The sequence below is a fragment of the Strigops habroptila genome, chromosome 3, assembly GCF_004027225.2.
Source record: "Strigops habroptila isolate Jane chromosome 3, bStrHab1.2.pri, whole genome shotgun sequence".
Taxonomy (NCBI): domain Eukaryota; kingdom Metazoa; phylum Chordata; class Aves; order Psittaciformes; family Psittacidae; genus Strigops; species Strigops habroptila.
In genome coordinates this window covers 16,032,295-16,060,175 of record NC_044279.2, presented here as the reverse complement: position 1 = coordinate 16,060,175, position 27,881 = coordinate 16,032,295, and the positions used below count along the sequence as shown (strand labels likewise).

General features: G+C 37.0%; 1 protein-coding gene across 3 annotated transcripts in view; it reads right to left on the bottom strand.

The window, feature by feature from the left end:
- Positions 1-27,881, bottom strand: part of CPNE8 (copine 8) — an 88,981-nt gene that overhangs the window by 33,566 nt on the left and 27,534 nt on the right. For all 3 annotated transcript variants that reach the window (XR_003990594.1, XM_030479828.1, XM_030479829.1), the window contains exons 4-10: positions 27,691-27,794; positions 25,951-25,990; positions 22,904-22,980; positions 12,669-12,732; positions 10,252-10,355; positions 8,351-8,455; positions 5,015-5,056 (exon numbers count right to left, since the gene is read on the bottom strand). Coding sequence is in view for 2 of the 3 variants with exons in the window: in XM_030479828.1 (XP_030335688.1) it covers positions 5,015-5,056; positions 8,351-8,455; positions 10,252-10,355; positions 12,669-12,732; positions 22,904-22,980; positions 25,951-25,990; positions 27,691-27,794 (536 nt within the window). In the remaining variant the exon portion in view is untranslated. The remainder of the gene's footprint in view (positions 1-5,014; positions 5,057-8,350; positions 8,456-10,251; positions 10,356-12,668; positions 12,733-22,903; positions 22,981-25,950; positions 25,991-27,690; positions 27,795-27,881) is intronic.

Sequence of the window (27,881 nt, the reverse complement as noted above, 5' to 3'; positions counted from 1 at the left end):
AATGAGGACTAGGTTGTAAATTAGTTACCTGACTCCAATACAAGCTTGCAGAATCTGAAAAACCAGAGCAGGCTATTGAAAACTATCACCATTTTCTCACTGGATGATCACTGGCACCACAGACTCTGAACTGCGTGTAAGACTATGTGAGAGAAAGGGAGGTATTAAGAATGTGAAAGGAGTAACCTGAACCAGGAAAGACCACCTCTACCAATCTGTGCAACGTGACACTCAATGGTACTTTTAAGGGGAAGACCCAAAGCTTATTTCAGCTGCTATGTCTTCCCATCTGGGAGGAGAAAAGCAATCCGCTGAGGCTCATCAACTTACAGCATTAGACACCATTGGAAAGCAGATCTTAAACTAAAGCAGTGGTTACTAAACTTCTCCTTTTTAAATTCTATTCCTTCTCCAAGAATACATTCAACACTCCTGTGCTGTCACCTGTATTTTGAAAACTGGTTTGTCAGCTCTTAATGAGGGGATGTCATGCTGCCAAAGACCCACAGTGAGCAGGGTGGCCAGGGCAAGTGTAGTGGATGAAGCATTGCTGAGTAAGGTGGCTGAGTAAGGGGTCAGGAAGCTGGGGCACAGAAACTACAGGGCTGCCAGAAGTGACTGAACTCTTATCTCAGACAGGTCCCTGGAATGGAAGCGACCGCAGGGGTGAGTGCCTAACAGATGGCTACACAACTCCCAGCAGTCACAAGACCTGTTCTCATTCTCCACTCTTCCAGATGAACTTTCCTCACTGCTGCTCCAACTCTCATTTCCCTCAATCCCATCTTACAATTTTATTACTTGTAAAATTTGTTTTTAGAAGTACACCACACTTCCAATTAAGCTAAAAATACTAGAAGCAAAATTAAATAAAAAAAGTATGCACAGACTGACAAGAACTGGTAGAAAGATGTAATTCCTCTGACTAATCATGGTAAAAAGGTATGGGCATATATAACCAGTCTCAGAGTTCTCTGCACTTCAAAGATCATCAACCTGGATCTTAACACTCAGTATTCAGGTAAATGTATGCCCCTGCACTAGGTTGGTGCTGAAAGATGGGTGCCTGTTAGACAGCATTTGCCTTTGCCAGAAGTGTAACTCATTAAGAGAAAAAGGCACCAACCCCTCCTGATAGTCATAATCACACTTCCCCAGATGGATCTCCTTATTAGTCTCTGGATTGAGAATCCAAAGAAGTTGTTCTCTTTGCCTTTCTAACACCAAATATTCCTAGACTTGAAGACTTTTGTCCATGAGTGGCATATCAGAATACTGAACCAGAGACTCTTCGCACATAAAATAATCACTTGAACCCCATCTCCCTAAATCTTCACATTTGACGCTGTGCTTTGAAGTGCTGAAAATCACTTTCAGAATTGCATTAACTTTTTTTTTTTTAATCATCTAAAAGAAAAGAAACAATGGAAGAAAGGCCAATAATCACCAAAAAGATGTCAATGAGTAGGGGAAAACTGTAATAATTTAAAAATTAACTATCTAGGTGGAGAACGAGGATCAAGAAAGTGAACAAGAAATAAGGTGAGAAAGCCTAGAATCTGAGATTTACAATCTCTCCTGCAGTGTTTAGATTCTCAGATGGATGTTTCGGTGGCCCCAGTTACACACTTCTGTGTAACAGATCATACACATCAAGTCTGCGACACGGCTTTTGCACCATGTATGTAAGTAGCAATTTCTCTGAAATTAAGTGAAAAAGCCTTCAGAGAGAAATAAAAACATCAGAGTACTGCCGACGTGCTGATGCAAAGTTGCACATCATCCTATTCTTTCCTTCTGCAAGACTTGACTGCAAGTACTTTCCTGATAAGTACACAAAAAAAAAGTCCCTCTGTTTCACACAAGTGGACTTGTCCAAAGTAACAGAAACAACTTTTGTGATTTCTTACAGCATCAAATATTTTGGGGCTTGTCACACCTCTTTGAAGCAATGAAAGGGATCATTTAGAACAAGTGGTTCACATTTTGACAATTTTTGTGCAAAAACTGTTTTGAGGCAAAGAAATGTTTACTAATTGTGTTAATGTTACAAAGGCCCTATATTACTATTACTCAAGAAAATTTTAGTGATGTTTGAATAAATGAGAGCTAGGAATATACAATTATTCTTAAAAATGTAATTCATGAACATGACAGTAAGAAGCTCAACACAAAGCACCCTGGCATCATTTTTTCAAAGCACAGATACCACAGAATGGGGAAAGAGCAAAAAACTCCTGCAAGTCAGGACTCGAGGTCAGAGTCAAGTCAAGATTCAGAAATCAAGTATATGCACAGTAATGTTGTCTTACTGATTGCAGAATAACCTGCAATACTCAGTATAAATTGCTTTGCTATCTAGCAGGCTCTCTGATGACTTTTCAAAGGTTGTTCCTGCCCACTCTGAACATCTCTGGAGCAAACAGATTCAGCATAACAAGATGATAAGCTAGTGCAACAACTGCTTATAAACAGTCCATCAAAAATGGAAATTAATATAAACTAAGTAACAGCAGCATTGTACAAAAAATTGATAGACTAATTCTTGAGAGGGATTCACTTCAGATACATTTGACAATGTCAAAGTTAAATTAGGCACTTAGGTTCTTGCTACGATCACTAGTAAGTCAGAGGCACCATGAACTGGCAATTTATTCCAGTTAGGATGGATTCAATCACACCATTTTTCCCTGTAAGCTACTGAAGTAGCTTAAATGATTAGTCCAGTCTAGTTGTCTGATTTTTACATTGTCTGAAGTTACATGAGACGAGTGCTGTCTCATCTTTCTGAGGAATTGAACATGTAAGATGTCAGTGCCCTGCCTGCTTCTAAATTCAAATAGGTAGAAAGAAAAAGGCAAAAAACCCCGCACAATTAGAATAAGGAGTACATGTGAATAAGTATCCTTCACTTTTTGTGTTTTTTTAGATATTAATGTTATAGGTATTCAGAGTGGGCTGTAAGCAAAAGCAGATAATACTTCAAACTGTTTGGGAGAGTGTAGAGGCTAACGGTTGCCTAAATTGCACAATATGTTGAAGATTTCACTAGAATTGCAGCTATACAACATTATTTGTCAGATTTCTTCATTTTCTTTTTAATCATACCTCAGATTGTGATTTTGGATGAAATGGGACAGCACATGGGATTTGATACCTTAATAATAAATAATGTTTGCTTTTTATTAAATTGGTAATATAATTTTTTATTGTTACGTTATTTTAAAAAAACATTGCAGTTTATACATAACAGTGTAAATATATCACATTTTTGAAGGATTTGGCAAATCTAAGTGAGGAATGAAGGATGTTAATAGAAATTCATCATTTTAATGATGCAGTGATTTTTTGCTAATATGGCTTTGTTAATTTAAATCCTTGTGTTTTTAATTGCCAAATACGTTATTTGTCTCTCCAGGGAATATCTAATCAAGAAGGATGAACTTGAACTAGAGGTATTTATAGAAAGTATAAATGTGAGAAGAATGCTTATAAATCAACAGGCTTCATGATGGAACCAAGAAGAGGAAGGTATAAGCTGAGAAGCCTGAAACTGGTTTTCGACCTTGTCAGCAAGGAAATATATGGCAGCACAGGATAAATTTGCCTATTATGATTACGAGATCTGTTGGGCCACAGAAGCACAATATCATTAGCTGTAACACAAGAAGCAAATTGCATTAGCAATAGTAAAGACATTACTGTATAATAAATAATATACTCTGAAAAATACAAACAGAAGTGCATATCCATATATTAAAAAATGTAAATTAAGATTAATAGGAAATATTTAAGACAGGCCAACTGAAAGATAAATAGAAATCAACATTTTCTTTTATTGCATACAAGTTCTAGTACCATGATTTACGAGTAAAGTTTCTAACCAAAGTATTAAGATACAAGCTCAAACATTTTTAAAAGAACAAATGGTATCAATCCAGTCTGATAAAAAAATAATTCTATCCAGTTTGTCAAAATAAAGGCAATTTGAAAGCCTAATTTCTTCAGAAAAAAAGGTATACTCAGTACAGATAGCAAGCTTGAATAACAGAGTGCCTTTCTTGAATTTAGCAACAGAAATGCCAAGTATATTCTACCATCCTCTTTCTAGCAATGGAGTGATTTAAAACCCAGGTCTTTCAACTTGAAAGTTTAGAACCACATTTTGATGAAGACAGGCATGGAAATGAACATTCAAACCCAATCTGAAATGATTATAATTAATAGGTAGTTTCCACATTGCAATATCTAGGCAACCATGAGAAGAGCAATTGCAGGCTTATGCATTTTATCATATTTTAAAAGCAATGCTTTATGAAGCACTGGTTTAAGCAAAAGAAAATAGATTATAAAATAGATTTTGCCTCTCTTCATATGCATGCATTAACTGATAACATGAGATTCACAAAACTGATTTTACAGATCACAAAGCATTCCATCTTGCTTGTTTCATGTATGAAGGGGGCCTATAAGAATGCTGGGGAGGGACTCTTCATTAGGGACTGTAGTGGTAGGACAAGGCGTAATGGCTTCAAACTTAAACAGGGGAAGTTGAGATTAGATATAAGGAAGAAGTTCTTTACAGTGAGGGTGGTGAGACACTGGAATGGGTTGCCCAGGGAGGTTGTGGATGCTCCATCCCTGGCGGTGTTCAAGGCCAGGTTGGACAGAGCCTTGGGCAACATGGTTTAGTGTGAGGTGTCCCTGCCCATGGCAGGGGGGTTGGAACTAGATGACGTTAAGGTCGTTTCCAACTCTAACTATTCTATGATTCTATATATCATGTTTGAAATAGGCTTACCACAACTGTAAAACAAAACAGAACTGTAGCACAGCAAAACTTTTTATCCAGTTCCTGTACCTCTAAATATCGATAAATACATTCTCTAGTCCTGTTCTGGCCACTATGTATTTATACATTTTAAAACATGTATAAATGTATAAATTTATACAGGCTAACCTTTTTATTAAGCATGGCTAATTCTACAGTTTAACAATAGAATTAATGTCTTACCTTCCATCTCTATCCCAATCATACACTTCTACTTTAATTGTCCTAAAAAAAAAAAATAAAAACCACAACCAATTAAAACATATATTAAAATATACCAGGATTATCTTTAATACTTGTACTTTAATAGCATACGGGTGTATCAACTGTGCCAAATCCAGAAGGCATAATTTTCTAGTCATTTCTCATGGGGTAGAAAATAGCAAATCACTCAGCTTACCCAACGTATCTTCATAAATTAACAGTAAAATACAGGGGAAACTAAAGGAACAATTCAAGTTTAACCAATATATTTTTACCTCCAGAAGCTCTGAATTTTCTGTGGGCTTGTTTTTTGGTTTTTTTTAAATAAATGATTCTTTAAACCTAAAGTATTATCAATGTCTTTAAGAACAGTAAAAATCTGGAACTTATTGTGAAGGTTTTTTTGGTATATGCTATTGCCTGGAAAAGGGATATCTACTGTGGGGTAATAACATCTTACAAAAAAAAGTAATATATCCACATCTGAGAAGTGTGCAGAGCTTGAGAGGGCTTTTATAACACAAAATCATTAAGCAGCAAAGTACAGATGAAAAGCAATGTTCACAATACAAAGTAAAGCACTTTAAAGCAAAAAGGAATTCTAATCTATATATTTTGGTTCCTAAATGAAAATAACTACTCCAGAACACAATAAAACTTCAATCTTGTAGACAGTATTAACCTCTTCTGAACACTGTGCAGTGATGGAAAACGAAAGCTGGTGAGATCCACCCAAACTTTTGTGAAGGCCTTGTCTGTCTGTGGCTGCAGATGAAAGAATTCATAGTTCTTTACAGACTGCACTTTTCCCCTCTTAAACTCCCCTCTAGCTCTCAATAGAGGAGGAGGCTGCTTGGCCAGCTGACCAAAGAGGACAGAAAAGCGCAGCATAATTTTCTTTTTTAATTCCTATAAATCCAACAGGATAGTTGTTTAGTTCTTTCATTGGACTACACTAGTTAACCATCAGATTATACGACATAACCATGACTCTGGCTCCTTAGAATGAAACGGGACAGGCAGACTGTGGGATGTGGGGAGAACACAACAGACACTGGGCACCAGTTCTTCCCAAACTGACAGATCACCCTGAACAGTGTGGGAATACTCATCCTCCTCTTAGTGAGTAAGGAACAGGCGGGCAAGCTGCAAATGGAAGATGAATGTGGAGATGAACTCTTTCCTTATGAGTGAAGTGAACCTCTGAGGACAGCTCTAACTATTTTTGCTTCAGGGATGACTGGGAAACACACAAAACGTAGAAAATGAAAATTTCCCATGTAAAGGATCAATTTTATTTTACAGACTTACTTGCAGAGCGGATTTCTTAAAATGCAAATACTATAGAGGATATTATCATCAACATCAGTAATGAAACAGGAAGCATATCAGGATGGAGACAGTTTATAGTTTTATTTATTTCCCTTTACTAGAGAAAGAGTATATATAAATTCAGCAATTAGAACTAATGAATCCTATCTGGCCTGAAGTGAACTGAACATGGGATAGAAAAATAACACCTCCAGACTTTCTATATTTTAAGCAACAGCTTGCTTACTTCTATTCTTCAGAACAGTTTCACATGAAGTGATTAGGTCTGTGGTATTAATAGATGGGACAGGAATCAAAGCAGTGACATTATAATTTGCTTCCACGGAAGCTGCTCCTCATTCTTCCTATGAAATACAGTTGAATACATGTTGAGTAATTTTCTTCACAAGGAAGGGACACTTTTGGGAAAAGGTTGTTCAACAGCTGATACTACGTGCACCAACAAATTCATGCCTAGATGTTTTTCACATTTTTTTATGATATTCCAGAAAAGGCAAAGGAGTTGCTCTGTCTGGATGTTCGTCTTTTGAATGCAAATTTAATGGTTCTGACCACACCATTTGCTACATTTTATCTCTCTTGTGGAATTTCAGTTTGGGGTTAAGTCACCTTAGAATGAAAACTGATTATTCTGTGGAATGAAGTCAAGATCAGCTCCAAACCTTCTCTATCCCACCAAGTATTTGACCCTTCAAAGGAAACTGTATTCAGAGAATACACATGCACAGGGACACCTAAATTCCAAATTAAAGGCACACTCATAGGAAAATTATCAATTTAAGCAAAGTCTTACTTAAATTCCCTACATACAGTAATATCTTTCAACAAAAGATTTGGCTTCTGCTGCTTGAAACATTAGTTCATGTTTGAAAGAATGCAATACTGAACCTCTTTTTATTCCAATCAAGAAGATAACATACCTTTTGCCTTTGAAGTACCCGGGCAAGTGCATTCTGTATCTCTCGTATCTTTCACACAGTCTACATAAAGGTGAATTGAACCTTAGCACACCTATCCATCTATCTACTACATTCAGCTTATGTATTATGCATAATTTTATTCTAGTCTTCAAACATTTTCTTCATGATTTTAAATTAAATATTACACTGTGGACTGCTAAAAGCATTATGACTAATTGATAAATTTGTACTTCCTCAAAGTCTTACTCAAAATAATTCCAGTATTCCAGATTTCCAGTAGCAGAGATAGATAAACCACCAGAAATTTAACTGAGTACTTACTAACAACACCAATATCTAAATTCATTTCAAAAATACGAATGGTGACAACAGAGCAAGAAGTCATCAACAGGCAGCTAAACATTTTTCTTGCTGATATTGCTATAAGTTAGCACGTCCACCTTTTAAAGAGCCTAAAAATATCCACCATTTCTCAGTTTAAATAATTTGCTTGTTACTGTTAGTAAAGGATTGATTAAAAACATGGTATTCTTATGATTATAACCATCCAAAAGTGGATCCTTTTGCATGGGATCACAGAAAACTTCAAATCTGAAGATGATGATTACCTTCTGTGTTTCTCATCTACTTACCTTATATATTTTAAAGGCTTTCATTTATCAGCATCCTCTGATATTACAATGTCACCGAAGGAAGACAGATCATCATTTTTCATTGAAACATTATTAAAAATACCGTGCACACTAGGAACAGTGGCCATTCTTCAAATTAGTCTTTTCTTTCTAACTCTTAATCACACCATAGAGAGCAAAGCATTTTTTTCCAGAAATCACGACTAACATTTCCTACAGAGTTACCATACTGGCTTTATTTTACTAAATTCTTTAATGTGATGAATGGCTTTAAACACATATTAGCCTTTCAAACTGTTGATTAAATAATCTTAATAGCATCAGGAACTGAATTGCATAGAAAAACTTACATATTAAAAAATACATGAGGTGGAGGGGTGGGAGGGGCTGGAAGAATTGTGTATGCTAAGAAAGTTTAACCTGTAGCTTACCGGTCATAGTCTCCATTACACAGTGCTCTGACAGAAATCTTGAATGCCTGCCACACGGGATTTAATGTATTTTTTATGACTTCTGTTTTGTGGCAGATTGTAAAACTGTAATAAATAATAAAAAAAGACATATTTTCTATTTATTTACTTCTTCTTTTGTGTCATCAAACATGGAATCTGTATTCATTTGTACAATATCCACATAGAATTTAAGATAAGAAAAAAAGAAATGCAGTGAAATCGGAGAGAAGGGAAAACTGAAGAGGACAGACACATCTGAGAGAGATTACACACCAGGGTGCTCAAGAACTCTAAACCTAAAATATTTTTACCCAAAACTTCAATGAGATTTACAACCATTCAGTGAGTTATTTCAGGGAAAATCAGCCTCCATCCCACCTGTTTAAACAGGCCTTGTACAGCCAGGAATCAGTCACAGATCCAGAAAGAAAGCGGCCTGGTACAGATTAAGAAACAGAGCCAAGGGAGTCATGGCTTTCTGATTCTTGTTCCCCGTTTTATGTCTATGATTTTTTAACCAGGGCTGTCTCAGGTAAAACCTATAAGGCTCTGTGAGAACCTATGATCACCTTCTCTCAGGTGAAATACAATTAATTGTTTTAATGTATTCAGCTTTCTTTAAATAATGCAAAATTAAAATATTTGTTTTAAATCCTTCTCTTGGGACTGAATTGTTCAAAAGAAAACAGGAGGCAAGATCACTGGTGAAATCACTACTGAAATTCTACATACAGATGTGACTAAAATTGTCCCTTAAGGGAATATCTTCCTTATGTTCCAAAGGCCTATGTTCTTATCCTGGCTATGGCTCGGAAGGCATGCCTGAAGTTGAGACAGAAAAGTGAGCATCCTTCTGACCACTGCTGGATTCAGGAGACCAATAAAGAATCAGTGGGTCAACACTCACCTCTTGGAAGGAAGTGGAGAAGCATGGCACTCAGGGCCCAGAGAAACTGCATATATCAGCACTTTCAGTGAATGCCCAGAGAAATTCCACTAATGACCTTAATGTCACTCACAAAAGAGCCCTAACCCCTCCAGGCTGGCAATTTAAGATATTCAGTGCTTATTAAGGAAGCTGTTCCCATAATCTGCCTCCAAGAGGGAAAGAGCAGGGAAAAGACACTCACGGACCCATACATATGTTAACATAGGTTTATGCTAACACCTGTTCCAGTTAAACTACTGAAATACATTAATATCTTATATGTCTAGCCTATGGTTTGATATGAGGTTATATGTGAGGACTATCAGCTTCCAAGAAAACTTAAACTGCCAGTAACCTCCCACGTAAGTAGTATGTTGACCAGAAGTTAGCACGTCAAGTCTTCGCAGCAGAACAAGAGACATTAACCTACTTTAACAAATTAAAGCATGAATGCAGCAGACAGCCACTTACTTGATAAAAAAAACCCCAAACAAATAAATATCTATTTAAGGTATTTTTGAATTCTATTTCATAGAAGTCTGTCAAAAGAGAAAAGATATTCCCAAATTTGCAATACAAAATGTTTTTATCTAAAACAATTTCTAAGGATTAGCATATTCTGCAGCTACAATTTTCTTTGAGAATTCTATTTAACTTAAAGGCATACTTTTCTTAGCAAAAGTAACGCTATTTTACTATTTTTATTATAATTAATTTTCATAGTGTTCTCTATTTATCGTACATTTAACTCTTAAAACCCTGAGCTGCAATATTTGATCTATTTGTAACAATACTTTTGTTCCTGTACTGCATAACACAATATACTTAAATCCAACAAACATGATAAAAGAAACAGCTTAATCTGACACATAAAAAATTAAAACTATATTACCATCTGCAAGTAAGTGACTTGCCTACTGTTTAGCAGCAGAAACACTTAACAGGCATGTACCTGCCATCTTCATTGCTTCGATGAAATACGAGAAAAGGATCAGATTTGCCAAAGAAGTCCTTCTTGTCTAGTTTGTTTGCACAAAACTGCATTAAAACTGAATCCTGAAATGGGTAACATAGAAAAATTACATACAGCATGCAGTTTATTACACTAAAATAAAATAGTAAAATTCACTAATGATCATGCAAAAAGAAAACAAAATAATGAGGGTATCTGTCTTCTAGATGTCCTCTACATATTTGCATTCCTGCCACATCCTTTTAGCGCAATTTGAACTGCTGGAACCAAGAATTCTTCTGTAGGGGCTGCAGAGGATGGGTAGATTTCGGTGCTAAATGCCTCAGGATTTTTCCATTATTTTCTGACATGCAAAATTGCAGTCTCAAGGAAATAGATGCATAGGCAAGGAAGGCACAGTAGAATTAACTTTAAAAACTCCAGTGAGACATGAGTAAGCCTTATTCCTTCAGTGATTGAAACCTGAAGTTGCCCGCTCCTGCTGCTTGTAAAGTAAGTGGTTTAGTAGCTTGCTATTAAGAGTTTAGAAGCTTCCAGAAAATGAGACTGGAACATACCAAATACATCCATTCTGATGACAAACAGGGAGAAAAGTTTCTTTGCTGTGGTCAGGCTAAGTGATAGTCACACATAGTTCATTTCTTTGGGCAGTCAAGAACGCGAGGATTATAAATGCAAAGATAAACCTGCAGGCTCACCAGCTAGCTGGAGCAGGGTCTGCTGGAAGACTGGTCTACAGGTGTAGCAGCAGCCAGAGGAAGTCTAGTGAAAATGTGGGATCAGCACTGAGTGTGGCAGGGGACTAGGTGACAAAGGACATGGAAAAGTACATGTTTCTCATAGCCTTTACGCCTTAGCCAGAAAAACAAACCAACTTGAACCTCACAGGGTTCCACAGAGGGAAATGCCAAGTACTGCACTTGGAGACGAATAACCCCATGCACCAGCACAGGCTGTAGGCCAAACAGCTGGAAAGCAGCTTTACAGGAAAGGACTGGGGAGGTCTTGGTGGACACCAAGTTGACCAATATGCCTTTGGCAACAAAAGCGGCAAATAGGCTCCTGGACTGCATTGGGAAGAGTGCCAACAGAAAGCTGAAGGAAGTGACATAGCACTGGTGAGGCCACTCTAAGGTGTTGGACTATCTTTCATATGGCGAGAGGCTGAGAGACCTAGAATTATTTAGCTTGAAAAAGAGAAGGGATCTTATCAATCTGTATAAACAGCTGATGGAAAGGAGTAAACAGACTCTGCTTAGCAATATCAAGCGGAAGAACAAGTGCTAATAAGTACAAATTGAAATACAGGAAATTCCATTTAAATACAAGAAAAAACGTTTTTGCTGTGAATGTGGCAAAACACTGAAACAGAGAGACTATGGAGCCTGTTTGGACACACTCAAACCTGACTGCACAGAGCCCGGAGTAACCTGCTCTACAAAGCGCAGGAAGGCTGGACTAAGCAATCTCCCAAGGTTTCTTCCAATTTCAGCAATTCAGTGATTCTAAAAATCTTTGCTATTCTGAATATGAGCTATAAATGTTCGGTAAAAAAACTCAGAAGATCAGATAAGAATTATTCCAAATACTGAATAAACCTAGGTAGGAAAATATCTCAGAGAAAGTATATGACAGATGGTGAGACGGTGCAAGAGATTGCATGAGAGGGTGTGCACATGAAGGAGCATGACAGAGAATGCAAAAGAGACTGCAAGAGAGGGAGACTGAGTCCCAAATTCTTTGCAAGTTCACTTCAGTGATTTTGAACTAGTCATCATGTATGTAAAATTTGAGTGGGGTGAATCTGGAAGAACATGAGGGCTTTGGAAGGCACCTAGTATTTGTCTTCATTAAAAGGGAAAGAAAAAAAAACCCTGTTCTGATTAGGGATTTTATGACATATTTGTGATTTTTAAATAGTTTGTTATAACTGGCATAAAAATGCTCATCTTGGAGGATAAACCCAGAATGTCAGGAAAAAAGTGCCTCACCATGTCTGTCCCCTTAACCAGCCAAATTTCCCACTGCCTTTTAATTATAAGGTTAAAAATCCCAAATTTTACTTTGATGTTCATGTAATGTCAATATTCCATAATGGAAAAATAATTCCATGGCTGAAACAAATAGATCTTTGTTAAAAATTGGACACTAAGAGATTAAAATGTGACTGATTACTTGGGGAAATAAAGATTCATCTAAGAATCAAAACCTTGATGCTGCTTCTTTTTTCTGCTGCTTCCATCTAAAACTAAGAGTAACTCATAGGAAAAAAGTACTCTAAATTCCGTATGTCATATAATGCAAATTTCTACATCATACCTTTGAGAATCTGGTACTGTGTAAATCACAAAACCATTATCATTTAATTTTTCAAAAAGGAATGAACACACACTTACTCGGCAACAGCCTAGTTCCTCTGCTGTTACTATGACTGTCCCACATTTCTTCCCAGGAATTCCTCTGCAAGAAAACACAACTACATCACCTCAGTTCCTTGATATCATTTATGAAAGTTACAGCTGACACAGATAAACACAAGGGAAGCTTTCAAGTCACAAAACTGCTGACATCCTATACAATTTCCCTTTTTGTCACTTGTCTTGTGTAAAAAAGTTGATTTATCCTAAGTGAATTGGTACATGAGTTGCATATTTATTCTAACTAGCAAGAAACAAATCACTTTCATTTTTAAAGGAAACAGCATAAAAAGCTTAATGTGATGAAATGACAATATCAGAATTCTATTTTCTGCCCTCTCACTGATAATTTATTTAAAGATGATTCTACAGCTTACTGATTTGTGAAAAGCATCCTTTTGCAAATTTTCTTTAAACAAAATACCTAAAATATATTTAAAACTATACACCAGCCCAAAATGTTTGTGAAGACACATAATAATCTCACCATCATATCAGATATAGTACTTGCAACATAAATTATAATTCACCCAGCCAGCCATTAAAAACATGCTGCTGCAACACCAGAAAGCACAAAACAGATCCTTACCATAAAGAACAATACAGGAAAAGCCTCACATAATCTGATAATATTCAGTGCCAGCAGCCTTTTTTAGAGGAGGGAGGGGAGTGACAGTGGGAAATACAAATATTGAGATGCAACTTTTTGCATGACGCTCTATTATAAATGAGAAGTTTGCAATATCCTAATGTCTATTAGTGAGTCCGTTAGCACACACATTGGGGATTATTTGTAGATCATTTTTTTCGAAGCTAATGCTATTTCTTATGCTCATTTTTAGTTCTGAGTTTTAGTTTAGATCTTGAACGTAATTAATGATTTGAATAAAATTACTTTCCAAGAAGACATTAAGGTAAAATTATATTTTAAAATTGATTGTATTTCTTTTTTTCTAAAAGAACTAGAGGGCACTCCTGTTCTTCTTTTATGACAAAACATTAATACAAACATTTATTATTGTTCTTATTTTGCTTATTATTTTCTTTAATCCTTTTGAAATTTTGTACAATGCTTTACAACTCTGAGTTAGGCTTAGTTAGACTTACCATGACTGTGGTATAAAATAGAACTGGTGGGAAAATAGTTCTTAGAAGCAGATAAAAGTTTAGAAATTATGAATACAGCAGCAAATCCTGATGCAAATTTCCGCAAGCTCACTGAAACTTGCGTTTAGAAGTTGATGTTCAAGCCTATAAGGAACACACAAGGGAATGCTGCTCCTTTACTGCTGCAATCATTTGCCAGTAATGAGAGGTACACATGACTGCTCTCCTGGACCTCCTCAGTGCTACATGGTAAGTCTGAATTTCACACAGAAAACAGCGAATAGGGAAACTATTCACAGTTTTGTTGTGAAATTTTAAATGACTATTCATATACATACTAAACTTATGGCACTCTTCTATTTAATGCGGTATGACGTAGAGTACAATGCTTTCAGACCAAATCAGAGAACTTTCTTCAAATAACAGGAAAAATAATCTGGTCATTCCAAATGTTACACGGTACAATTCACAGTTTTATCAGCTTCTTCAAGTCATAAAGTTTTATATCTGCCACTCTTCCACAGCTCAAGAGTGAAAATTACCCATTTTAGCCTCTGTAAAAATAGGATATTGAAACTGAAATCTCAGATTTTCAAAAGATGAAAAAGCTGCCGCTTTTCTTTTGAACAGTATTGCTTGAAGCTTCAAAAACTTCTGAAATGTTGTAGTAACAGCAGTATAGAAACCACTTAATTGGTGATATTGCCCAACCACAAGAGATACATATGTCTGGAATTATCACTCTGAAGGACTAGGGAAACTGGAGAGCCAATCCCCTGAAGATATTTGGATGGGTACGGGTATGTAAAAAAAAAAAAGAAATTTTTGGTTGTTGAGTAGATGTGAAAAGTAAACACAGTATAGTAGTATCTAAAAGTACCTGGGGTAAGCTTTGGCTTCATGTATCACCAAGGTTCTTAAGGACACATGCCTTATAAAGGAAGGATAATACTACCATGATGGCTGGCACAGAGGTGAAATGCTTAATTGAGATTAGCACAGAATTTCTCTACAGAACAAAAAGTTCTCATTATTCAGGAACTAAAAACTACCAAATGACCTCTACAGATTATGACACCATTAAGTATGATCTTGAATGCTTGTCTCGAGACTACAAGCATAAAAAAAGTGCTGGACCATTTGCAGACACTAAAGAGTTTGTTCTCTTATGAATTCCCTTACAAACCATTCATTAAGGAAAAAATCCTTAAGTACAAAGTCAGAACCCAGAAAAAACCTTCACTGGTCACAGATCAGCCAAATGGCAAGACCTTTAAATAGCAATAATGCCTTCTGAGAAAATAACAAAATAATTTTAAACTGGTCTTATCACTGTATGAAAATACATTGCTTAGAGATTCAGCATTACAGAATCTCTAAGCACGGAAATACTGACTAGTATTGCCTTGAAAATGAGCATGTAAGAGTTCTACCTGTTTAAATCAAGAATGCAGTGCCACTGCCTGTCTTCTTTCACTTTAAGGAATAACTGATACTGAGCTGCCATGGAATTGGTTCTACAGCACAGAAGTGACAATACAGAATTTATGTTTAGGCAACCAGTTTCTCGGGGTAAATTTCTGTGGAAATCCTGAGGGTTTGTGGGGTAATAGCAAGGCAATTTGTATTGCATAACCACTGTCAACTCCAATACTCAGTGTTAGTTATCTGACACTCAGATGTAGAAAATGTGCCAGTCTAAGTGTGAATAGGGTGCAAACTGAATAAAAGAAGGTAAAATGTGAGGAAAATCTACCTGTCAGTGGATCCTACTGGTTTGAGAGCTAGAACCTGCAGGTGTTCTACAATAATCACCTCTTTTTGGACAGTATTTGAAGGAGCAAGTAATTTGACTGTTAGAGAAACCAAACAGAAAACCATCAAATGAAAAGTCCTCATCAATACATGCATGTCTCTAGATAAGATACAGTCTTGAGAGTAATTATTGTCTTAGAACAAATGATTCCACAATTGAGACTCCACACCTGCAGCACCTAGTGAAGTTTGAAAGGACACTCTGAAGACCATTTGGGCTTTAACAAGGATGGAAAGGAATTGGTGATAAAGTTGGAGAAAGATGAGAACTTACCTAGGAATTCAAACCTGAGAGGTTAAACAGAGCCTCCAATTTTGCAAGCTGAAATGGCAATGAGGCAGAGGAAGGAACATCTTTCAGATCATTAAAACATTTAGTCTTATCCCTGAATTTACAGAACCTAGCCCGCTGGCAGTCACAACCACAGATAAGAGGACAGGACAAATGTACAGGAAGTCCCAGTTTCAGGGTTCAAATTTTTTTCTATCAATTATGTTCACAGGAAGATGACAGGAAAATGAACTTCCCAAAATAGGCCAGCTGGCTCCAGTACAGCCTCATTAGCAGGCAATAGCACTCAGATGTGAATAACTAGCAAGAATGCTCATTAAGCTTTGCAATGTCTCTGCCTCCTCATTAAAGGGAATCCCTACAGGAATGCACTTAGTAGATCCTGAAAGAAGCATTGCTCAGAGTTACAAATGTGGCTAGTACCTTCTCTCTAGGAAGACAGAACATGAAAATATCTAATTCTGAATAATGCCTGGGAAGATGATGCTTTATTGGGAGAAAAATAACACTGTGTCATTTCTGGAAGTAGATACATCTGTACCTTGTCCTTCCATGCTAACACAACTGAGGCATACAAGGCCAGGCTGAATAAATCTTACACATGGAGTTTGTCTTGCGAACCCATTTAATGAATCTAGTAACCCAATAGGTAAAGAGAGTAAACATTACTGTTAAAATGTCAGGTTCTCCATTTCACCTGCTTTGTATGACTGGATTTATTTTCCAAGTGAAATAATCCCAAGCAAACGTTCATCTCTGTACCTGGCCAGTCTTTAAAATAAAGTGCAATGCTGAAGTATGTTCTTGAACAAAACCGCTCATAGTCACAAGGATAACAGGCCAGCACACTTTTATTCTGGGAACAAGAGTCTTCTGTGGGAGACTGCATTGAATTCAAAGCCCTTAACAGTGTCAGAAACAAAGGGATATCCAGGACACATCTGCATACCTGCCAAGACCAAATAATATTAGGTTCATGCCCCAGAGGCGTAATCTGCTGGTGCTTGCAAGACCAATGAAACTGCAAGTCACGGTCATGAAGGCAAAGAAGAAAAATGTGTGTGCACATCTTCACTTCTGTACTCACCATGAAGGTTAGTAGCAAGGTATTTTTCAGTCTGCCTGACAGACCACTGGCAAACCCTCTAGGCTTGAGATGACTTACCTTTGTTTTAATGAAGAACAAGAGCATCCTAAGGGAATTTTACCTGGTGATATACAATCTGACTTAGAGTTGGCCAGCTCATGGCAGCCATGGAGCCTTGAAACTCATGAGTCTTTTGTAAATGTCCAAAGTGGATAGATCTGAAGTTAAAACTTTGAGTCTTTATAATTTTCATTTTCAAGGAACATCACAGCTTTCTTGAATGACAATCAGAGAATGGAATTCAAGCTTCTCAAGCTGCTTAAGTACAAAAAGTGCTACTTCAGTAGAGTAGCTGATTGGGACTAAAACAGCACTGGGCATTCTCCATACATCCGCTGGCAGAGAATAGAAAAGGCAGGATGATAATGAACTTCAGAAATACTGTGAAGAGAAAAAGCTCTCTGATCTCAAGTCTCAAACATCGAAATCATGTGAATGTGGACTTGACTTTGTAAAAAGAAGGGTAAATTCAAAGTAGGAAACATCCTTAAGAACAGAGGACATGCAATATTGTCAATTGAATTATTGTTATATGAATATTAAGAGACATTAAACACATGCCTATAAGCACACAATACTGAAATGCAATGCAATGGTTTACTGAATAAAGTAAGACAACAAACGTCTCCTAGTCACCAAGGTATCCAGACCTCAGAGTGAACAGTCAACCAGGCACAGTTGTCTAGCCACAGCACTGTCATGGACAGTGGACAAGCATCAATGACAAAACAAAACCTGACAAAATAAAACTGGAAAGAGCTGATAAAAAGTCATGAACACTTTCTCATTAACGTTAACAAATACCTACCCACATCACATATACAAAAAGGAAGTCATATTTCAAAATCTTTCAGGAGGACAACTGATTTGGGTCCATTTAGTAACTGCCATAAAACATATCAGAAGCCAGACCTGAACAATGGTTGTTTACCCCCCCAAAAAAATGTATCAGACAGGCCCACACAACCGTGAAATAATTATAAGACCTTTTTTCCATAGAATCTTCACTGATATCTTTTCCTTTCCTGTTACTCACGTCAGACTTCACTTAACCTGTACCAAGTGATAACAAACTGCTCAATGGATGATATTTAATTCATACATTTAAAACAAATTTCAGGAATTTTCTCAGAAAAAAAAAAAAGTGTAGTATGCTGAATAATTTACCACTTTTCAGAAAGAAAAAAACTATAAAAGACCTTTAAGAAGTCAGCAAGATTCGTCTTACTAAATATGACTGGCTAAGAAAATTGGGGCTGTTCAGCCTGGAGAAGAGAAGGCTGCGTGGAGACCCCATAGCAGCCTTCCAGTACCTGAAGGGGGACTACAAGGATGCCAGAGATGGATTATTCATCAGGGACTGTATTGATAGGACAAGGGGTAATGGGTTCAAACTGAAACAAGGGAAATTTAGGTTGGATATAAGGAAGAAATTCTTTACTGTAAGAGTGGTGAGGCACTGGAACAGGCTGCCCAAGAAAGTTGTGAATGCTTCATCCCTGGCAGCATTCAAGACCAGGTTGGACAGAGCCTTGGGCAACATGGTCTAGTGTGAGGATCCCCTGCTCATGGCAGGGGGGTTGGAACTAGATGATCTTAAGGTCCTTTCCAACCCAAACCATTCTATGATTCTAAGATTCTGTAATATGGGTGTCTTTAAAGTTGGCACCTTTCTCTGAGCAATTTACCACAGGCTTCCAGCAGAGTCACCTGACAACTAATCAAAACAGCCAGTGTAGTTGCAGTTCACTGTGCGGTTAGCCTACATTAGGCCTAGACAGTGAAAAGTTAGTGAACTTTTGTTTTAGTAGAAGTAAAAAAAATAGGGCCAACCTCTTGTCCCAGTCGATGGGATAGCGTTTGTGTGCTGAATAGACAAACTATGCAACTAACCTGCTTACCATCAAAAAACTAAAAATATATCCAGAACAAGCAGAGAGTGTGTCCCCCATCCCATGGTGCTGAGGTTCTCCCAGGAGTGGGAGGGGCTGCTTCTCTAATTAGGTTACCAAAGTCCCACCTGCTTTGTACCTCTATGCTCCTTTATGGGTGTGGAGATGGGACATCAATGAGTTGATGGCTCTCCTGGGATGGGAAGTAGCAAGGGCAAGGTATTATTTGGGCTCCCCCACCTGCCATTGTGCCTCTCTTCTCCTTTGTTTGCAGAAAAGCTTTTTAGTCACGTAATCTAAAACACTTCTTCTATTATACCACTCAACTATACTTATCCTCAAGGCTATTTCCTAGACAGGCTTTTAAAAGTTTAATATGCAGAATGGAATTAAGAGGAGAATTGCAAAATACTGTTGTCCAATAACCACACTATTTTCAGAAGTTAACCATTTTGTATAATTGTATGAGAAATATGATCAGCTGAGTCTTCATCGTTTGTTTGTGTGGGGATTATTGCAGGAGCTAGATTACAATTAGAAGTTTCATACGGTTCCACAGTAGCCATAATCTATTAAACAGTAATTTAACACTAATAAAACTGATGCAATCAATCTTAGGGTTTTAGAGGGTTGTTGTGGTTTGAGTTTTGGGGGTTTGGTTTTTGGGGGGGAGGTGTTGCCTTTTTTTAGTGTTGAGTTTTATACAATATTTATTTTATTGCAGACAACTTGTCATTAGCTATTGAAACTGAAGGACATTTTAAAAGTTAAAGTTCATCTGCAAACCTTGATGACAACAAGAAAATTACAGAATTTTAAAGTACCTTTTTTGGGTAGCTTTTCATGTTATTTAAGGAAGTGATACGGTGAAGCAGTATTACTTCTCAGATATGTTAATGTGTGCATAGACGTGTTTTTAAGTTTAAATAGTGTGTTTCTAAGAGTTTTCCTGAATTATGCTACAGATACTGAAACCTGCCTCATCTGAAGAGTGAAATACCCTTAAAATGAAGCAGTTCCCAGGGTGCACAGTCCCACCAAATACAGAGAAGGGAACATGTAGCGATATTAATAGACCTGTTTATATATAGGACAATTAAGCCCCAAAAGGTACTGGTGTGGCCCTTGGGAAGAGAGGGTGAGCAGGGCAGGAAAGGTTGTGGAGGGGGCAGGGAGCATTACTAAGGAATTGCCATGAAGACCGAGTCTGTAAATACAGTGATCAGGTGACTGAACTATATTTGGAACTCGCACAAATTCAGCAAAAATGCTTTTATTACCAACTTCAATTATGAATACAAAGAGCATATGAATCATATTGTTAAAGGATATCACGGCAGTAATGATCACAGCCCTGTACTGGTTCTGCATGGCAAGGTTTTGGTAGCACAAGGGTTGCTTCCGTGAGCAGCTGCTAGAAGCTTCCCCCTTGTCCCATAGAACCAATGCAGCTGGCTCCAAGACAGACCTGCCCCATGGCAAGGCTGAGCCCATCAGCAATGGTGGTAGCGCCTCTGGGATAGCAAAGTTAAAAAGGGGAAAATGTTACTGGGCAGGAGCAATTGCAGCTGGAGAGAGGAGTGAGAATACGTGAAACAGCCCAACAGACACCAAAGTCAGTGCAGAAGGAGGGCAGGAGGTGCTCCAGGCACCGGAGCAGAGATTCCCCTGCAGCCCATGGCGCAGCCCACGGTGAGGCAGGCTGTGCCCCTGCAGCCCATAGAGGTCCAAGCTGGAGCAGATCTACACCTGCAGCCCATGGAGGACCCCAAGCTGGACCAGGGGGATGCCTGAAGGAGGCTGTAACCCCGTGGGAAGCTCACGCTGGAGCAGGCTCCTGGCAGGAGCTGTGGCCCCATGGAGAGAGAAGCCCGCGCTGGAGCAGGTTTGCTGCAGGACTTGTGACCCTGAGGGGGATCCACACTGGAGCAGGCTGTTCCTGAAGGACTGCACCCCATGGAAAGGACCCACGCTGGAGCAGTTCATGAAGAACTGCAGACTGTGGGAAGGACTCATATTGGAGAAGTCCATGGAGGACTGTCTGCTGTTGGAGGAACCCCACACTGGAGCAGGGAAGAGTGTGAGGAGTCCTCCCTCCTGAGGAGGAAGGAGCGTCAGAGACAACATGTGATGAACTGACCACAACCTCCACTCCCCGTCCCTCTGTGCTGCTGGTGGGAGGAAGTAGAGAAATCAGAAGTTAAGCCCAGGAAGAAGGGACGAGGAGGAGGAAGCTGTTTTTAAGATTTGGTTTTATTTCTCATTACTCTACTCTGATTTGATTGGTAATAAATTAAATTATTTTTTCCCTTGAGTTGTCTGTTTTGCCCATGACAGTATTTGCTGAGTGATCTCTCCCTGTCCTCATCTCAACCCATGACCCTTTTGTTATATTTTCTCTCCTGTGTCCAGTTGAGGAGGGGAAGTGATAGAGCAGCTCTGGTGGGACCCTGGTGTTCAGCCAGGGTCAACCCACCACAAGCACCCATGGAATTCAGCAAGAGAGCTAACAGCTTAGATTTGTTACAAATCAATATGGATCATCTGCTGTTGGCTGTAAATTCAGAAAACTAAATCAAAGGCTTATTTTGATAAAACACCATGTGAAAATGTTTTGCAAAGACTTTTCAAGTTTTTCATGTTACTCTATTTTTCAGCATGAACTGTACAATAAATGAGTCCTGCTGAATAGCTGAAATGCGCCTTTGTACAAAACCCAAACAACTGGAAGACATTTACAGATAGAATTTAGTCAAGGCTAATGGACTGGAAGGGCATAATTACATGAATGCCTCCCCACAAAGCAGTGCTAGCCAACTCCTGATATTTATGATTCAAAAGGATTTGTTTCAGGTATGCACAAGTCTCAAATTCAAGTAGATTAAATCCCATTAAAATATTTTCTAAACTTAAAATATAATTAAAGTTTGCCATAATTTTTGTAAGGGAAATATTTCTTTTACTTTATAAGTTTTTATTTCATAAGGATCCTTAGATTAAAGGAAAACCATGTAAATTCTCTTTTAGTTTATCAATTTAAATGGTGTGTTCTGAACTGCTGTTTCATCCAGAAAGAGTTCTAGAGACAACCTGAAATTACTTTTGGCATGGAAATAAGAAATTTCAGACGCTTTTCCAAGCTTATGCTTGCATAGGAATTATAAAAATTTACAAATTTAATTGAATTCAAGTATTGAGTTTTTAGCATTTTGTCTGAAAAACAACAAAAATTCCAAATCAAAAGTTGTTACCATCACATGAAATGTCCAGCTGAACCTTTAAATGTTTGCTTTTAATGTCATAGGTGAATTTGTAGCATACGTTTAGATAAAAATTGTAAAATATTTTCAAATACTCAAACATTCAGGAATAGAAAATGAAGATTGTTCAAGTAATTCTTATTTTAAATGCCTGTACATCCCTATAAACAATGGCTTGTAAACATCAAAATACTCCCAGTGGGAGAAAAATCCATTGATTCTAGGAAAGTTTTTGATAAATTTAGGAGGATAAATAGAAAACATTTGATACTCTACACTGCCTCATTGTTTGGGAATTGTATTATTGGGAACAATAGAAATACATGTTTGGATTTGAAACACTGAGGGGTTTCTTCCTTGATGCTTGAACAAAAGGCAATAAAGATTTATGATGTGCTAATTTGCAAGCTAGGAAGAAAAAACATTTTTAAGATTAGTTTACTCAAACTATTCCTAATGCAAGTTGTAATGAAGTTGACAAAAATCTTAGATGAGTCGATTCTTCTGCTAATTGTCTAAATTGAAACTTAAATTATCTTAGTCTATAAAGAAAGATTTCTATTGCACCCAACAATTTATTCTCTCTTAGAAGCCATATCTGTTGATTCCAAGTATCTAGATACCTCACAGTAAAAAACCCCCGCAACTCTCACCCCATGAAGCAGTACATATTCATTCACGTTCAACAATGACATACTTACACAATTGATTTTTCCAATCTGCTCCCCTGTGATCCAACTATTTCTCCCAGCGTACAAAACATTTGTCCCAAAAAATCCTGAAAAGCAGTAACAGAAAACTCAGAATTCATATTTCACATTGAAACAAATTTGGTTTCCCATTTATCTGGGCTGTTCATTACTGCAGAACACATTCTGCTGAACATCACATCTAAATAATAAATATGCAATAATGAATCATAAAACAGACCCGCTATTATATATTTCACATAACATTGGTTTATATTTACAGAAGTAACTCTAATGCACTTCACTTACTGTTTTTTTATTGCCTGTTTCATCGACAAAAATTAAATTGAGATGGAAAAAATTAAAAGCATTAGAAACATAACTATTTCTTTACCTTTTTTAACTGAAGCTTTTTAATAAATTTGTCTTTTATGAAGAGATTCAACACTGATTCTATGAATTTCTTCGAAGTTAATTATGTTGGCAAGATTCAAGCCTGTGCAGGATCTGTATGAGCATCCTGGATTGCCAATTATACACAAACACTGCTTTAATGACAGACTTTATTTTCCTGTTTTATACTTTACTACTAAAAATTTTCATATTATGTTTCCCTGTAACATAAGTAGTATAAAAATATGAATGGATTTTCAAACTGTTGTATACAATGATTTTGTGATTTTATGCTGCAGACCCACTCCTTATGTTTCAAGTGAAAAGAGCTTGCTAGCTCTGTTTTTTCCAGCATCCCTGGCAGTAGTGGTAGCAGTAGCTTGTAAGATTTGTTCATCAACAGTAATGACCGAGACACTATGACATCTATACAGCAAACCATAACTTTATTATACTGTGTATAGTAGTTCTTACTCTTCTCTCAGCCTAGGTCATTCATTACCATCTCTGAGCTGTGTTAGTTATGGCTCCATATAGTGAATTGGTTCTGAGAACTAATGCCACCAAAGAAGACAACAACTGCAAAAAATACTTTTTTTAACTATATCCTTTAACTGATCTGACAACTCAACACTGTTTCCACAAACATTAAGTCTTTTAACATGGCTAAAATTAACCCAAAAAGCCTCATCTCCTCATTAATTTTTAAAAACATCTGGCATGACATATTCTAAAATAACACCATTTTCTACACTGAAACCACAATTTTCTCCCCCCCGCCTTTTTTTTTTTTGTGTGTGTGGCATTTCAATTATTAATTCCTATTAGTTCCACAGTCTGTTATTAATGACAATTGTCCATTACTCTGTTCTTTCCTTAAATCAGGAAGTTACCGTTAACATAAAAGTCTAATTTCAGGTAGCCAGTTTTATAAACATTATTACAGACAGCTAAAATGGCAGCACTGTCTGGTCTGGTTACTTCATACATCCATTATAAAACTTGGCCAAATGAGAAGCAAATGAAGCAAAACTCAGTCGCTGAAATTGAAATTCTTCAAGTTGACTTTTTCATCTCCCAAACTGTTCAACTAGGAAATGACACTTCCCAAAGGAATGGGTCTACAGCTATTTTTAGGAAAAAGGAAGATTTTACTCCACGAGGTGACTACAACATATAAGCAGTCTAGCTATGCAAATGCTATTGACAGACTTCAGAAACTCTGCCAGTGCATGGATATGAGCAAAGCTCTGCTCACTTACTACCTACTCACTGCCTAAATTCTTAAGAGCTACTGGAAAGAGACACAGGAACCTGGCAGCAAAAAGAACAATCCAGACCAACCTTGAGCACTTCAGAAATGATAGAAATTATTAGCTGCGGTTAAGAAACACGTTTCTAGCTACCATATTTCATAGCGTTCTCAGAACCATCTTCTTTGTGTGCATGTATTCTCTAGCATAGTTTGGATGTCTTCAGCACAAGTCTACACCAGCTTATGCAGATTTCCTCTTGAAGACAGTGGAGGAAAATAGATATTTCTGATATTAATGTTAATGTGCAAAGAATAAAGTTTCCCTCCATAACTGAAGATTCCAGGAAATTGGCTCTGTTTAAAAAACAGGACCTAATGCATCCCAATATGCTTAGCCTATACTAACTGAAACGTTGCAGGCACATATGTAATTCAGGAGCTACTTGAACAGTCTTCAGAAGAACAGTGATTTGTTTTCTCATTGTTTTGTTCTGTTTTTCCATGGGCTCAGCAAGATATTCAAAGCTGAGTTCCAATTCTAGTAATCAAACAAACAATGAAATCTAGGCTGTATATATCTTTGCTTGCACTTCATTAGTGACTAACTTATATTGTGTCTTATCTTTTTCTTAGAGCCTAATTACAAGTTTTTTTGTACAGTTTTTTCCCTTGTTAGTTTCAGGGAAAAAAAGAAAAGAATTCAGATAAACAAGGTATCACAGAAGCGCAAACAATCTTGAGCAGAAGCCCAGGATGAGCCTTTATCTTTGCTGAAGACAGTATAGGGAAGACTTTTCTGCATCTTCCCAGCTAGCACTGCAGTTATTCAGGCCACCTTTCCAAGATGACAGATGAAAAACAGTTTGCCAGGATCTTTAAATCATTACACAGGGGATCTAACCAGAGATCAATGGATGAAAATCTTATATTTTCACTGTGAAGCACACACACACAACATTGCTTCCATTTTCTTTTCCTTTGCTCTAGATTCTAAAAGGTTCACTTATCGAAGCTATCCTGTACTTATTTAAAAAAAGTCACTCAGAAGCCTCTGAATTCTACTACTACATCTCTAAATTTTAAAGTTACTATTTAATCCTTTCCACTTCAGGATGACATGAGCATAAAAGGTTTCTACTAATATTAATTGGGACACAATCAAAACATGTTTACACTTTTTAGGACCCAGAAAAGTAACAACAAAATGCAGCATGTCACATATCTGAAAAGGTATATATGGGTGCTTAAATATTCTCTCTCCAGGATGAATGTCCCATTAACCTTATAACACAGAACAATCACTGTATTTTTCTCTATGCATCTGGTATGACTTACAGTCAAAACAAAATAAACATATTTAGGAAAGCATAAGCATTTCAGCAGGAGAAAGCATAAATGATGAAAAACTTACATGTTTTGATAGGTTCGGGCTCTTTGAGTCAACATCGTAGCTTAAAAAGAAAAAAAAAGTTATATCAGAGTTGCCAGATGACAGATCCGAGATAAATGTAAAGAGACAGAACCCAAACAATTCTTCCACCTATTTCAGTGTGTGGAATTTACACAGATACATGAATGGAAGTCTCACCAGTAAGAATGGCAAACTGAATCATCACAGATTATAGGATTAGGTTCATTAGCTATTTTAAATGAAACAGTTTTCAACAAAGTGCAGCCTTCTAAGAGAAATTATTTTGATATTCTTGTTTGAAAAATGAAATCTGCCAAAGAACAGAACAAAAATTAAAAAATAATCTCAGAAAACAAACTTGTGGATTATTTTCTTAGATAATTCTTCAGTCATTTGACTACTTAAATAGAAATAACTGACAATAAACTGAATTGCTTCTAAAGAGTTTGACTCGTTCTTTTCAGTTTATCAAGAGATATACTTAGGGCTTTCTTCCTGTTGCAAAAAATATGAATCATATGTGGAGTTTATTTCTTTGAAAAATAACATTAAAAACAGATACTCAGTTTCGAGTTCAGAATAGATTTGTGTCCAGTGGAAAAGGCAGCCAAATCAACATTCCTACAGAGCCCCACCTGTGTCTTTATTTCAGCAATGCCTTACCTACTTGGAAGAGAATCCTTTATTTCACAAAGTGACTGTTAGTTAAAGTTATTTTAAATAGCATGCAATAGTTATACTCAGCAGATTTAATGGCATTAAATCCAACTTCTAAAATAAAAAAATAGACTCTGCACCAGGCTTCCATGGTGAAGATGAGAGAATTTGTACCTGGCCATCTAGAAGCACCCTGTAGTCTATCTTGGCATTGATTATTTCCCTTCACTCCTTGAAACAGTTGAAGTCTAGATGGAAACAGCTGGCTGCTACTTATGTTTTGAACACAATGGAACCTTTTTCCTCATTTATCCCTCTAATACTTCTGTTAACCTTAGGAAGCATTCTGACCTGCTATAAAAAGACATTTACAGCTAAAGAAAAATCAGACATTTTTTGTTTGTTTGTTTCCACGGTACAGGAAATGCGGCCATTCAAAAGTATTTCAGTACACCAAAAGCATTTCAGTAAAACTTGATTATCACGAAGACTGAAGTGATAAGAACGGGATGAAATGTAACAGATGACATGCAAGGTGGCCTGGTGACTAGAATCTTAATTCTATTTTCCAAAGAATAAAGTGAAATTCAAACCAATCCCACAAGTGGAACTGAATTAGTACATCCAGAATAACGTCAAAAGCCATCTACTTCTAGAACGACGGCTGTCATTTTAAAATCTTACAATTTAGCATACTTAGATGCATACGCATTTATTTCAGTAAAGAAAATTTTGGCTGTGTACTACCTGTACAATAGTATATTTCTGGACAGTATGTCCATACCTGTCTTTTTGGCTATGCTGCAAGAATATTTTAACATTTGGACATCCTTAGCTTTTTAACTATTTCTAAAAGTAACAATTGTGAGTAGGATTGTACATCGACCAGTTAACACCAGCCAATTTCTTAAAAGTTGGTGATTGTTATGTTACACATTTATTTCTGAGGAAGCAATACTAAATCAATCATGTTTATTAATGTATTCCATGTCAATAGATACTAGCTCAAGTTAATTTTATGGTTCACAAAACTTAGTATGTTTACAGAGCCTGCAACATTAGAATCAGAGATTTTAAACTTACAAATCAAATCGCAGATTCTCTCTTTCTTCAAAGAAGTAGTCCATTATAAATTTTCTTACAAAATCTGGATTTAAAGTATTATCAATTACTTCTGTTCTTCCAAACTGTAAAAGAAAAGTGGAATTTTAAGCCACATACTATAATGAAGTATAATTAAGTAGACTGCCAATACCAGCAATATGTGAGATGTG